This window comes from Babylonia areolata, chromosome 24 (genome assembly GCF_041734735.1).
Source record: "Babylonia areolata isolate BAREFJ2019XMU chromosome 24, ASM4173473v1, whole genome shotgun sequence".
Classification (NCBI taxonomy): domain Eukaryota; kingdom Metazoa; phylum Mollusca; class Gastropoda; order Neogastropoda; family Buccinidae; genus Babylonia; species Babylonia areolata.
The window spans coordinates 14,262,491-14,277,732 of NC_134899.1; the positions used below are offsets into that span (position 1 = coordinate 14,262,491).

The 15,242-nt window shown below is 39.2% G+C and overlaps 1 protein-coding gene across 1 annotated transcript; it reads right to left on the bottom strand.

Moving 5' to 3' along the window:
• Positions 1-203: 203 nt before the first annotated feature.
• On the bottom strand, positions 204-13,788 carry LOC143298563 (uncharacterized). Its single transcript, XM_076611441.1, has 2 exons — positions 13,440-13,788; positions 204-604 (listed from the first exon to the last, which is right to left on the bottom strand). Exons 1-2 carry the CDS (start codon positions 13,639-13,641, stop codon positions 204-206), a joined length of 603 nt encoding a protein of 200 aa, XP_076467556.1. The 5' UTR covers positions 13,642-13,788.
• Positions 13,789-15,242: the final 1,454 nt, after the last annotated feature.

Consider the following 15,242-nt stretch of genomic DNA (forward strand, 5'->3'; position numbering starts at 1 on the left):
CCCCTCCTCTCACCCCCCCCCCCCCTCCCCCACCCACCTCCACCCCCCCTCCTTTTTTAATTTTTTTAATTTTTTTTTTTTATCTTGACATTCCTCCATTGCTTTCACTGTTGAAGGTGTTTTTTCCCATATTTTTTTTTTATGTGTCCTCCATCCTATGTCTTCAGATTTTCTCTCCCCCACCCCCACTCCTACACACACAATCACCTGCTGCTTTCATTGGCAACACTGCTTTCATTGGCAACGCTGCTTTCATTGGCAACACTGCTTTCATTGGCAACGCTGCTTTCATTGGAAACGCTGCTTTCATTGGCAACGCTGCTTTCATTGGAAACGCTGCTTTCATTGGCAGAGGATTTCAAATCAGCGGTGCTCTCAGAGGGTTCCCCAGGTTTTGTTTGGGCGGCAGCAACGTCCAGCGTTTCTTTTCTTGCAGCAACGTCATCCCCGGACGTGGCGCTTGTCACGGCGACGTGGCCAGCAGGGAGACTGGTTCTGCGCCGGAACTTGATGACAATGGTGATGATGATGACCATAGACAAGAGGGCAGCAACTGAACCTCCAGCTGCAATTGCCAAAACGTTCGTCGTGTCCGTCTCTGGGCCTGGACATATGAAGAACAATGCCAAGGTTCACACTGTGTCAGATCACTTCCCCTGCGTTTCTGGGAGGAGAGGTGCCAATCGTTAAATATATATATATATATATATATATATATATATATACATATATATATATATATATATATATATACATATATATATATATATATATATATATATAATTTAAAAAAATAACTGGTGGGAGGTGTGTGGGGGGGAGGGGGGTGTTGGGGGGGGGGGGGGGGGGGTGTTGTTTTCCGAGGAGAAAAACAATACATCTCCTTGGACAGTAGCAGTGATGATAATTGTTTACACAGAAATACGATTCCGTTGAACATAATTTTCAATCGCATTGTTTTCAAATTAACATGCCAGTTGAAAAGAATACAAAAATACAGAACACACACACACACACACACACACACACACACGCACGCACACGCATACAACACACACACACACACACACACACACACACACACACACACACACACACATTGAGACTCCACTGAACAAAAATAAAATGATTATTCATTGACAACATTCGTCTGGCAATTTTTTTCCCCACCTTTCAAGAAAATGTTCATTTAAGTCAGTCAGGAAAACACGCAAACATCACGACGACCACCACCACAACAATCACCACCACCGCCAATACTACCAGCAACGACAACAGCATGACAAAACCCATTACGGACGACTTCTTGTTATACATGACTATTAGTATTAGTCAGCTACACATGAAAAACCTCAACTGGGATAATAATCACCATGATGTGGATTAGATGCGCGCGCGCGCGCACGCGCGCGCACGCACACACCCACACACAAATTGTGAGGGGTCCTTCTTCACTTGTCTTCATAAAAAAATACAGCAATGCTGTATGCCGATGTAACAGGCCGAAACCTATCCCTGGCTGGTTCTTACCCCGGGTAGGAAGTTCTTATGGGGGTAAACTCTGGCCAGGGTAAGATCTGGCCTGTTACACCGGCATCTGGTGTCAAGATTTGAGCACTATCTGATTTGACAGACTGTTGTGATCTTGTGCTCTCCATCCCCCCAGCCCCCCCCACCCCCACCCTTTTTTCTTTCTTTTTTTTTTCTTTTCTTTTTTTCTTTCCTGTTCTATCATAGCCAACTTGCTTATTCTTTTAGCCATTGCGTATTAATGGATGCATTTCATTTTTGCTGTGTTGTTCTCTCCCTCCCTGCAAAAGTGTTGTTTTTCAGTCGCTCCGTCAAAGCAATTGATACGCCAGTTACAGAAGTTGAAGGACTCAGTCTGTCAAGTGGACTTTTCTGCATGTTTTGCACTGGTAAAAAAAAAAATAATAAAAAATAAAAAATAAAAAGAAGGCTGATTTAGGCTTGTGCATAGCCATGGGAGATGGACAAGGGTGTAGGAGGAGTATATGACATAGTGCGGATAGGTATATTGGAGAAAACATTTGGTTCTTCTTCTTCTTCATTCGTGGGCTGCAACTCCCACGTTCACCCGTATGTACACGAGTGGGCTTTTACGTGTATGACCGTTTTTACCCCGCCATGTAGGCAGCCATACTCCGCTTTCGGGGGGGTGTATGCTGGGTATATTCTTGTTTCCATCACCCAGTTAACGCTGACATGGATTACAGGATCTTTAACGGGCGTATTTGATCTTCTGCTTGCGTACACACACGAAGGGGGTTCAGGCACTAGCAAAGTCTGTACATATGTTGACCTGGGAGATCGGAAAAATCTCCACCCTTTACCCTCCAGGCGCCGTCACCGAGGTTCGAACCCCTGACCCATAGACTGAAAGTCCAACGTTTTAACCACTAGGCTATAGCGCCCGTCAAACATTTGGTTGATTTATGATGTTTGGGTTAAAGCTGAACAGGACAATGTACTGAGCCTTCTTACACCTTATCGAATTTGAAAAAGCCCACCCCCCACCCCCCATGCCTGATTTTTATTTTGACTTTAATCATTGGTTATCCACGTTGGTTATTCACACATGCATGCTCTTTCTCTCAGATATATATGAAAATTTCAGCGATCGTGTATTATGTCTTTCCTTTGTTTTGGGAAGTCACGCATGTTAAAAAAAAAAAAAGAATAGAAATCGTGATTAGGAAGATATGGAGAGGGAGAGACAGACAGACACAGACAGATAGACAAAAAGAAAGAAAGAAAAAAGAGAGAAAAACAGTATTGTACATGACATATAGTGACACACAGACCGGTACAGAACGGAAAAAGTATCACTACTGCTGATGATTTTCAAGTCTTTATATAGGGTTTGTCTCTATGGCCTGGATGCGCAAATCCACTGAACGTTACAATTGAAGTGACGATCATGTCGCTTGTATGCAGCATTACCAACAGCTCCAGCGTCTAGACAAAGATGGAGATCCTGTGTGAATAAAGTGGTGAAGGGAGGGAGAGTGTGTGCATGCGTGCGTGCACGTGCGCATGTACATATGTGTGCGCGTTTGCGTGTTTTGTGCATGTTCGCATGTGTACGTGTGTGTGTGTGTGTGTGTGTGTGTGTGTGTGTGTGTGTGTGCCCGTGTGTATGTGTATGTGCCCACGTGTACGTGTGCAGTTTATGAACGTTTGTGTGTTTTATACGTTTGTGTATGTGAGTGATAGTAAAGTACGTGTGTGTGTTCTCAAGCGCACGCGTTTTTCCCTGTAAGTGTAATATATATATATATATATATATTTTAAAAAAACGTGTCGAGTGTGTGCATGAACACATGCGCGCGCACACACACACACAAACACATAAACACACACATAGGGCCGTGGGCAAATCTGCACGCACATGAACACAAGAAAATCTTGTATTATTCGAAGTGGATATGCGAGTTTGATCCGCCAATTAAAAATTGTCGAAAGGAATAGACTTGCCCGGAGTGACTGCCGGAAATATTTCACCAGAATTTGCTTTTGGCATTTTTGTTACAAGTTAATAAAGCCGGAAAGTCGCGACAAACATAGAGGAAGTTTGAAACGGACAGATCTAAATAATGATTTTAAAACAATGAAATAAAGATGGATGTGAGGTGTTGAAGATAGGATGGTTTCGTTTGCAGGACACAACATGGCTTCGAAAAACACTAGTATCAGATGGTGATAAAAAAATTATATGTATCAGATTCATATCAGTACTGTGCTTTTTAGTCAGTACAAAATATGACTTGAAACGAGAACGGTCTAACTGTATTTCCCATTTTATAAAATATCTGTTTCGGTTGTTACCATTGCATGATTATACGCAGTTAACACGACCTAATGAAAATATATATTGTTGTTCAGACATTAGAGTATCTTCCAGGCCCATTTATTGATTTGCTGGTCAAGGCCATGACATCATGCTGTAACCTTATTACAGATTTAATTAATCTCCTGACATGCGGCTGATAGATTTTAAAACAACACAAATTCAATTAGATTCCAGGTAATCAGAGTGTTTATGAATGTAGCTAATACAGATATAGTGCTGCACAATATTTTATGTGAATGGTCACAGGTAGTGCGATAAACAAACACACTGTTTAGAACAATAGTCACTGTAAGTCAGTGCGTGTAGTGACCTAATTTCAAGACTAAATTTAGACATTTGAAGAAAGTGCTGGTAGATCTATGTGCCTCAAAATGTTCAGATATATATAACATTTTAAGTTAAAGGGTTTGCCAGTCATCTGGTTTTACTGTGACCAGATTACATGTTTAGTGCTTAATCTATTAAGCAAAGTGTCTGGACGAATAATATACATAATACAACACGCTGTTTGAAAATCTAAAGTGATGCTCAAAGGAAAGACATTTAGATCTGCAGTTACAGTGATGCGGCCGGTGCGTGAAGGGTAACCTTTCATAGCTATTTGTAGCCAAACGAGGAAAGTGTCAAGATGCTTATTACCTATATATGTTCAGATAGAGTCACCGTTTATGTGTGCAACAGGTCATCCTTTCACGTCACAACCAAACTGTTGGGATTCGTTGGGAATTGCTACGAGCCGCTTAGCAGATGATGTTTTCGAAGACGCCATATTTGTTCACTTCACGTTGCGTCGATTTTATGAATATATTGGTCCTTCGGTGAATTTTTGTGAGTCACACACACACCACAGAATGAAACAACATCAATTTAAACATTCCACAAAAAGTCTGAACTTTCAATAGAAATCAATTTTTTTCGAACTTTGAGTCGGAAACTTGCCTAAATTCGAAGAATCGATGGGACCCGGCTAAAGTCGCAACTTACAGAGGGTAGCCAGTAAAACCATTGAAAACCGACTACATTCATATGCTATCTTAGCCTAATTCAGAAGGTCTAGGGGAGACGATTAATGCCTGTTGACTGCTTATTTCCATTTATGACTTCGCAGACCAGAATTTCCCCGTCTTCGTTACTTTAGCATGCAACTGAAATAGGGCGAAAGAGTGCAGTATTTTTCTGCATGTTTTGACAGGCATGCACCTGAAAACATTGAAAATACTACAGTTCCAGGGTGTTTTGTGCAAAGATACTTACCGACAGCAAAGATAAGACTTCCAAGATGCGATATTTATAAATATAATAATAATAATGATAATAATGATGTAATAATCCCGATCTTGATGATTTTGACCCAGACTACTTGTTTTTGTGTACAGCTAAGAATCGCTGGATGCGACTTTCGCCGGGTCTTCGCGTGCTGCGTCACACACACACACACATACACACACATTATATATATATACATATGTGTGTGTGTGTGTGTGTGTGTGTGTGTGAAATAAAACAGAATTATTTTGTGTGAACACAAATTTGAACAAGACCAATTCAACTTCTTGCTGTAAAATTCATGTTGTTTTGACCGTCCGTCTTTCATCGCCGGGAAGAAAATCGTTTCACAACAGAAAGCGATTATACTACCTGAAATTCTGAAACTTGTCATTCACCTTCTTACTTAAATAATTAATGTAAAGTAGGTTTCCGTTATTAAAGTTTTTGATTTCCCCCGTATTTGAATCATTCTACTGCTTTCTTCATCTTTCGAAAAGCCACTTCCAATTTGGCTACTGCGATCGAAACTTGCATTTTCAACTTTCAGTATCTTATAAAATAGAACTTAACAACCATATTCACAAGACAGAATTTAATGTTTGGTATATCTTAACAAAACGTAAGCAATGTTGAGTTCTGCGACAAGACGAAGCCAGGCATTGAAACCACTGTCCTAAAAAAATAGATCTAGTTAGATCATTGGGATGAAACTCATCAAAACATACGGCGATTCAAACTTTTCTGTTAATCAGATAAGCTTATTGCTGCTCAAATGATTTTGGGTCATTCTGTATGGCATTTCAAAGAGGAAAAAATTGTTTTGTTTGGAAAGTGCAGTAGAGTGTAAAATTCCGGGCCACGTTTTCATAAATCGAACAAAAGGAATCAAATTAAAAATTAGCCTGTGTAAAAGTAGAGAACATGATTCTTTTATTTGATAGTTCTATGGTACCAACTGCTTGAGAGCAGAAATATCCGCGACCTATTTTTTGTCACCAACCCTCAATCAGACCAGAAGCAGACGTCGGCAAACTTTTCCCGTGCTGCTGTTTGGAGAGCGAAGGGTATCCCACTTCGGGGTTCATCATCACTGACGCTCCCAAACAGAAACACACAAAAGAAACGCTCTGAGGAAAGTACGAAGGTTGTTTATATTTTCGACTCGATGTAAGCAGTGTTGCGCTTGCTATGGCGAAGTGAAAAGTAATAAGAATACGTTCCATCAGCCATTGCATTACAGCATTACAAAGCGGCCGGACCTATGTACTAGGTTAGCAATGTTAGTCAAGAGGATTTTGTCAGATAAGAGTCTGTTATGGTAAAGTGGTCAAAGAGGGCTATTGTTCTAATCTTTTCTTCTTCCTATTCGTTTGTGGCTTGTAACCATTCACAAATATTGTGTTTCACTAGATCTGTATTAGCTATGTTCATAAACACCCTCACTACCTGGAATGTAATTGGATTTGTGTTTTATTAAAGTCTATCAGCCGCACGTCACGAGGTTAATTAAACCTGTAATAAGGTTACAGCAAGATATAATGACCTTGACCAGCAAATCCATATTTAGGCCTGGAAGATATATCTCATGCCTGAACAACAACATACATCTTATCAATTCATAACTGAGTATAATCATGCTATTGTAACTACCGATACAGATATTTTATAATGTGGGAAATACAGTAAGACAGTTGTCGTTTCAAATCATATTTGCTACGATACTAAAAAGCATGAAAAATGAATGTTTAACTCACAGTCCTCAGAAGTTTAAAAACATGTAAATCTGCTTTTACCCACCAGCCAAGATCCTCTTCTTTCTTCCAGACTGTGCTCTAGTAACCGATCTTGACTGTAAACGATTGATCCAACAAATTACATAACAGATATATGACTGGCTGGCCCAGTCTCATAATAAAAGTTACAACAAGAGAGGCAAGGCCTTCAAGACTCACTTGTGATACACTTTAAAAAAATTTAAAAAATCTTATCGTTAAAATGTGTTCTGTATTTGTTATTATAAAGCTTCGGGTTAAAAGAAAAAGAAAAAAAAAGTCCTAACAGCAGATTCGAACTCCGCGTGTTCGGGTGAGAAGAAACTGTCTTACCCATTACACTATCGTGGCTCCTTAACTGACGTTCAAAAGTATAATATTTAAACATGCACGGGCGATAAATCGATTGCGGTATTCGCGGTGAGAACGCTGTTTAAATCATATTATTCTGGTGTATTTTGAGCAATCAAAACATCTTTAAGGGCAATTAAAAATTATTTTTAAGGCCGCGGCAAAGGAGACGTGGCTATCGCCGAAATCACACTGCAACATTTAGCCGTTTTCTCTGGATCTAGATAGATGTACAAGTTTCAGTTAGTTACACCCGGTTGACACAGTCAACTCAATTTCTCTTTTATGTTCATTCTAGTTTTATTGTCTTAAAGCTGATATGAAAATTGAGTATTTTGTTAAACTAATAACACGTAGAGCCAAGTAGAAGTACTTCTAAACGTCTTATGAAGTGAAAAGGACTTCATTTTGAGAAAAGTCAAGACTGGAAATTTTTACGTTTCATCAGTTCAAGGGTATTAACTCACATGGTTGATTATTTTTAACTGTGAATTCCGACTGATTCCGTGGATATTTTTATGGCAGTTTGGGCATAATCCAGTAAGTGATGAGGCGTTCACAAATCTTTCTCTGAATAAATATTTAACGGTCTTCTTCTCCAACTTTCCATCACTTGTTATCGTGTATTGTCGATTGAATATAGGATTGAACCGGCAGGTCAACAACTTGAAACAAAATGGCGTCGTTCGCGTTCGCGAAGAATATGAGCACGCGTTTTGAATGTGTATAAATATGTGTAGGCAATTGATTTTTGCCCATGACCTTCTGGGCTCAGCCAATAGATCTATAAAGTCCACTCGTCATATTGATTTTAGTATTTTCCGAAAAAGACTACTTGTGCGAATGAACATAGTGAAAGCCCTGTACACAGAGTAAAACACACAAGCTTTTTATGTACTGAGTATAATTTCTAAATGTAATGTTTAAGATGAGAAAGATCAGTTTAAAGCAAATTAAGTCCCCTAGCATTAATTACATATTAATTTCCCTTTTTTACTATCTGCATCAAAACGTTTGCAAGATAAATATAACTTCCATGCTTAGCGAAAGAAGTTCCTGTTTGAACAAAAAATGATAATAATGACTGCTCTTGTTGCTGTGTTGAATATCAGATCAAAGTGCCAAGTTTAGAGAATATAAAAAATATAAATATAACAGTAAATGCAGTTTGCATATAATTTGGCTTCTTTTTTCTTTTCTTTTTTTCCCCAATCCCAGAGGTGCAATATTGTTTTAAACAAGATGACAGGAAAGAACTGAATTTTTCCTATTTTTATGCCTAATTTGGTGTCAACTGACAAAGTATTTGCAGAGAAAATGGCAATGTCAAAGTTTAACACACACACACACACACACACACACACACACACAACCGAACACCGGATTAAAACATAGACTCACTTTGTTTACACAAGTGAGTCAAAAATGACCAGTCCACTTCAATCACAGCACCAAACTGGCTGCTGCCTGCTTGCATCTACCATTAGTTATCGTTAGGACACCAGGCCATATCACATAAATTGTAAAGCAGATCTGTAGCAGAGATTAATGGCTATGAGTAAGTGTTGAGGTAGGGTTGTTGGGCGTTGATTCAGTCATCAGTCTCACGAGACATCAAAGGGCAATGGAAAAGGAGGGACGATGAGAGTTTGGAGATAGTGTTGGGTACGGTTTCTTGAGATGAAAATCCCCCCTGCATGTTATTGGATGTGTGGTTACAAGAGTCAGAAAAGTACATAATGTGCACTCTGTAGAATCAAATAAACTATCTTGAGAGTTTCGGGTTGACTGAAAAACAAACATCAAGCTTGTATCACAAAGTTATTGAAAACCCCTTCTCGACTACTTGGGTCGTCTCTTTCCAAATGGTCAATGTCTAGTCCAGGTGACAGTCCCTGTTATATGTACACAAAGATGTGCACTTTAAGTTGGTCTTGCAGCATTCACACCTTTCTCTGCACACCACAGTGCAGGAGCAGTGAATCAGTCCCTCTCCTTTTTTGCAATCCCCACTGTTCTACCTCCAGATGTAAGCACTCTCTCTGGTAAACTGCTCTCTTCACGTTCAACAGCTGCTGATGTGGGTGGAGTATTTTCCGAAGTTTTCTTTAGCGAGGAGAGGCTGTCTGACAAAGCTGACGACACGCAGCTTGCTCAATCAAACAGCAGGGCAACTGCTCAGCAATGTACATCAGGGACTTAGACAGTCTGGTTATCCATCATTATCAGGAAGGCATCAGTAGTTTGCTTACAAACAGCCCACGTGTTCCGTGCTTTTCTTTTGCTTCTGCCAACAAGCAAAGCCATAGTTCACGTGCGATTCCTGCTGAACAACAACAAAATCAAAAGTGGGGAGAGGGAAGGGAGGAGGAGGGTTAACAGTAATATGTATATAATTCAAATCATATTATCACCATCTAATACTAGTGTTTTTCGAACCGAAGTCGTGTGCTGCAAACGAAACGATTCTATCTTCAACAGTCCAAATCCATCTTTATTCATTAAGATCATTATTTAGATCTGTCAAAGTTTAATAAAACTTCCTCTATTTTTGTCCCGACTTTCCGACTTTTGGATGCACAGACACTGGTGCATTAGCATGTACACTGATGCATGTTTCTGCCTTCTTCTTGTAACAAAATTGCCACCCGCAATTTCTGGTGAAATGTTTTCAGCAGTTACTCCGAGCAAGTCGAGTTCTTTCGACAACTTGTAACTGGCGGATCAAACGTCGCATTTCCACACCGAAAAAGATTTTTTTTGTGTTCGGGAACATGCTGATTTGCCCATGGCCGTAATTGTGTGTGTGTGTGTGTGTGTGTGTGTGTACGCGCGCGCGCGCGCGCGGCGCGCGCTCTGACCCTGTCAGAATGAAATTACCCCCGTGCGTATCATATATATGAATGTCAACAGTTAAAAATATATCTTCCTCTTTCATTTACCAAATCCGCAGTTCCATTCGCTTCCATTAGAAATATTTTATATGACAATGAACTTGTGTTTGAAATAGTTCAAAGTTTAATAAGGAGCCCCATTGGCTTTTTGTTGTAATTTTACTGGTTGAATAGTTTGTTCGTTTTTTCTTCTTCTTTTTTTTTTTTTTTTTTTTTTCTTCTTCTTTTTTTTTTTCTTCTTCTTTTTTTGAGGAGTTCGGAATAGCGTAAGTAGTGATGATTTAAGGCATGGGTGGGGTAAGGTAGGTGACGGATTTTCGTCTAAAATCGCAATTATGGATAGACGTTAAACAAAAGAACGAACGAACACACACGCACGCACTCTCACTCCCTCAACCACTTACACACACGATCTGCATCCTTGTCAAGACTGGAGCTCCTTCTTCTTTCGTATCTGCCCACCTTCAACAAGTTGAAGATCCTGGCATTATGCAAGGGTTCCGGTTTGCTGTTGTGTTGTGGGGTTTGTTTGGGTAGTCAGTGCCTAAGGGGTCTGGACAAAGGGGCTGGGGCTACCCACCCCAATTTCAGGCCTCTAGACAGTATTGGGAGGCCGTACTTTGTTGTGGGTGGCAAGGAAGTTAGGGGATGGGGGGAGGAGAAGGGGAGAAGGGACAGGGTGTGTGTGTGTGTGTGCATTTAGATATATGTATTGTATTGTATTGTATTCTGTTGTATTACTGTTTTTGTCACAACAGATTTCTGTGTGTGAAATTCGGGGTCAGAAGCAGGATTGAAGGCTCTACACCGACGATGATATTGCCTCAGGCTGGAGCTTGGTGTACTCCCTGTACTGGTAGTGCGGGGAAAGAAGGAATGCTGTTGGAAATGCTACATTCAATCGACATGATCCTCACTTCAGTTTAACATACAATGGATTTGCGCTTCCAGGCTCATTTGTATGTCAACTGATTTTGTGGCAATGCACATCATGACTTCAGTTAGTAAACTTTAGTTTGATCTGGATCTGAATCTAAGCCGAAGTTCCAAAGACTCATGCATCATGTTATGGGCATGAAATATTTAAACATTCACTGTCGCTGTTGACTCCGCTCTCTTGTGGCTGTATAATCCATATTTCATGACATCATTCCTCTACTTGCCACTCTTGTTTTTGAGTACATAGAGAAAATACGAATTTTTCTGTGCCTTTTTCATATAGAAATTTAAAATTCACCAATTTCTGAATCGTTTGACACCACATATATGTTCAGGAAAATTATTGTTTTAAAGTTACAGGCAGGCAAATATATTTTGTTGTTGTTTTTGCTTTTGTGTGTGTGTGTGTGTGTGTGTGTGTGTGTTTGTTTTGTTGTTTTTGTTTGTTTGTTTTTTGTTTTGTTTTTTTGTGTGTGTGTGTTTGTTTGTTTGTGTTTTTTTGTTGTTGTTTGTTTTTTTAGCAGATTGTGGCTGAATAATCTGTACTGCATGACGCCGCCACTCCTCCACTTCCCATTCTTGTCTTTCAGTAGTGCAGAGAGAAAATACGAATTTTCCTGTGCCTTTTTCATACGGAAATTAAAAGTTTACTTTGTTCTGTATTTTTTTATACTACATAGATTTTCAGGATCATTCTCCGATTTCTACTCATCGGTACGCCAACTTTGAAATTGATCATATATATATCGGGTGTCCACCAAAAAAGTGAACCGCTTTTTGACAAGTATTTTCTCAGTGACAGAGAAACCGAATTCATTGGAAATTTTCACACAGTAACCTTAGGGTATCATCAGCAAGTCTGCAAAACATCTAAAAGTTCGGACGCAAATTATGCGAGTATTGTCAAATTCAATCAGCATGTCAAAAATTCCAATATCATATAAAGAATACCTTGTCATGATTTAGCAATAGAAAAAGGCAGATATTTCAACATCCCAAAAGAAAGGAGACTATGTTTACAATGTCAAACAAATATCATTTCTTAGATGACTGCGAATTATACAAAGAAATCAGAATAGAATTCATACAAAACATTCAAAAATACCTTCCAAATATTATTAAACCCAGAAAGCTAATACTGGAAGATAAACTTGTGGGAATGTTTGGGAAATCTGTCAGTAACTGTTGCCAAAAACGCCATAGCATGCAGGAGTGATTCAATCTCTTGTTCAATATTTATCTATTTTGTTTTACTTTTTGTGCGTGGTTTCATGAAACTTTGCATGCGTGTCTTATAAACCTTGTTCAGATTTAATTGACATTAAAATTGATTCTGATTCTGATTCTGATTCACACACACACACACACTCACACACACACACACACACACACACACACACACACACACACACACACACACAACCTGCCATAAAGAAAACAAAAATACTAAACTTAACACAGTACAACCTGATCAACAACATTCGCCCACAACTAATTCAACCTGGTGCATTCACTCTTTGATTCTCATTGTGAACAAGTGATTATAAGAATGAATGACAACAACTAGGCCTTGTAGGCAAGTCGGCTGAATAGTTTTCGAACAATTACTCGTACGGGAAGGGGAAAAAATCCTGGAAACTTTTGCGAGCAACAGACACACAGCATATGCTGAGAAATAGTAATAAAAGAGACAATTAAGTTCGCTCTTTGCCGCCAATTGCCTGCGAGCGATTATCATATACCTGAATTATAGGAACTGTATTCGTTTAGTTCTCTTAAACATTTTTCCCAGAGATCCCAGAGATTCAAATGTGAGCAAATCAAAATGGCGGAATCGCTTCAAAACAATTTATAGTGGAGAAAGAAAAGTTTACTGGAAACTTGTGCGAGTAACAGGAAGGATGAAACTAGTCTGGAGACACAAAGCATATACTGGAAACTGATAATGTACAGAAAATTCTGTTCGCTCTTCCACGCTAAGCTTCTGGCAGCGATTATACCTGAATTACAGGGTAGACCAACATGGCCGACTAGTACGGACTAGTGTTAACAAAAACTGGGCAGAAAGTTTTCCTAACACCTTTGGACACTGTAAGTAATTTTCAAAGACACTTTTAATGCAGAATAATTAAACAATACAGTAGTTCCCTATTGGAGAACTTTACTATGGAGAAAACTCTGTTTGCTCTCTGACGCAAAGCTTCTGAGAGCCATTAGAGAGACAGAGAAAGACAGAGAACAGAGAGAGACAGAGAGAGAACTAAAGTGGTGTTCGTAAACAGCTCATTTCACAATGTAAATGTTTATATAATGAAGTTAACAGTACATTCATGTACTTACTGCGCGTGATATCACAGTCCGTGAATGTGAAATTACTATTTGTTGGTGAACAGTTGCTATTGATCCTATGTCTGCAATTCACAAATCTTTCACTGAAGACGAATTTCAGCTGGTAGGTGTTGATGTTCCCAGAAGATGAAACACACTGGCACTCCTGATGATTCTGTTTATGAAAACCCGGTGTACATCCTGGGTACGGCATTGAGCAAATTATCTCCGGATCAATTATCCCGGGGCACACAATATAGAAACGGATTTGGCTAACCTCAGCAAAGAGGCAGCTAGTGTTAAAGAGGGATGTGTCGACTGTTCCAGTTACAAGATCTGCGCCGCTGTCGCACTCCACTGTATAGGGAGAGCATGAACCTAAACAACAATCAAATAATTGCAATGTTTTTAAAAGCGAATATGTGAAATGCTTTTATTTGAGAACATATGTTTATTACTCTTGTTTAATCAAGTAATCCGCGTGTGTGGGGTGGGTGGGGGGTGGGGGGGGGGGTGCGGGTGTGTGCTGATTATCTGGTTGTGGTTTTCCGCAATTCATCTTTATTCTTATCTGTCTATTATAATCAATGTGCAGACTATGTTTATAATTATATTCAAATAATGTTTCTTAATTCTTTCTGTTTTTACATTAAGAATACTAGTTATTACCTGCAGTGTGTGGATGTATGTATGAAACGATGAATGTGATATTTTTTACATTTGTATCTTCGTAATATTCGTAAAAGCTGTTGTTGACTTTTACAGTTACGGTCCCCATGTTGTTTACTTGTCTATGTTGTGATAATGCACCTGACCAAATTTCTCCAGCTGGAGATAATAAAGTTATTCTTATCTTAAGTACAAATTTATAAGCTTGAATGTACGTGGGTACGTATATATATATATATATATATATATATATATATATATATACATATATATGTGTGTGTGTGTGTGTGTAATAAGAATAAGAATAAGAATAACTTTATTATCTCCAACTGGAGAAATTTGGTCAGGTGCATTATCACAACATAGACAAGCAAACAACATGGGAACCATAACTGTAAAAGCCAACAACAGCCCCAACAAATATTACGAAAATACAAATGTAAAAAATATCACGTACATCGTTTCATACATACATCCACACACTGCAGGTAATAACTAGTATTCTTAATGTAAAAACAGAAAGAATTAAGAAACATTATTTGAATATAATTATAAACATAGCCTATTATACTGCACATTGATTATAATAGACAGATAAGATAAGAATAAAGATGAATTGCGGAAAACCACAACCAGATAATCAGCACACACACGCACCGCACCCCTCCCCCCCCCCCCCCCCCCCCCCCCCCCCCCCCCCCCCCCCCCCCCCCCACACACACACACACACACGCGGATAACTTGATCAAACAAGAGTAATAAACATATGTTCTCAAATAAAAGCATTTCACATATTCGCTTTTAAAAACATTGCAATTAATTATTAAATCGTAATTATTAAACAGAAATATATTTAGAATATGGACGTTAGCATTGGACATATTCATTGTACATTCATCCTGCATATTGCACATTATTCTTCCTACATATTGCACATTCATTATAACCAATTGTCACGTTTTAAGCTCAGTAAACACACACACACACACACACACACACACACCACAACTAGAACAAGGTACAGCCTATCATGCACGGACTTTCACACGTCTCACATGAGAGTGCGCGCGCGCGCACACACACACACAGTTCTCAAGAATTTAAAAGGTGGATTGAACGTGGAATAAAAGTCTTCAGAGCTCTGGA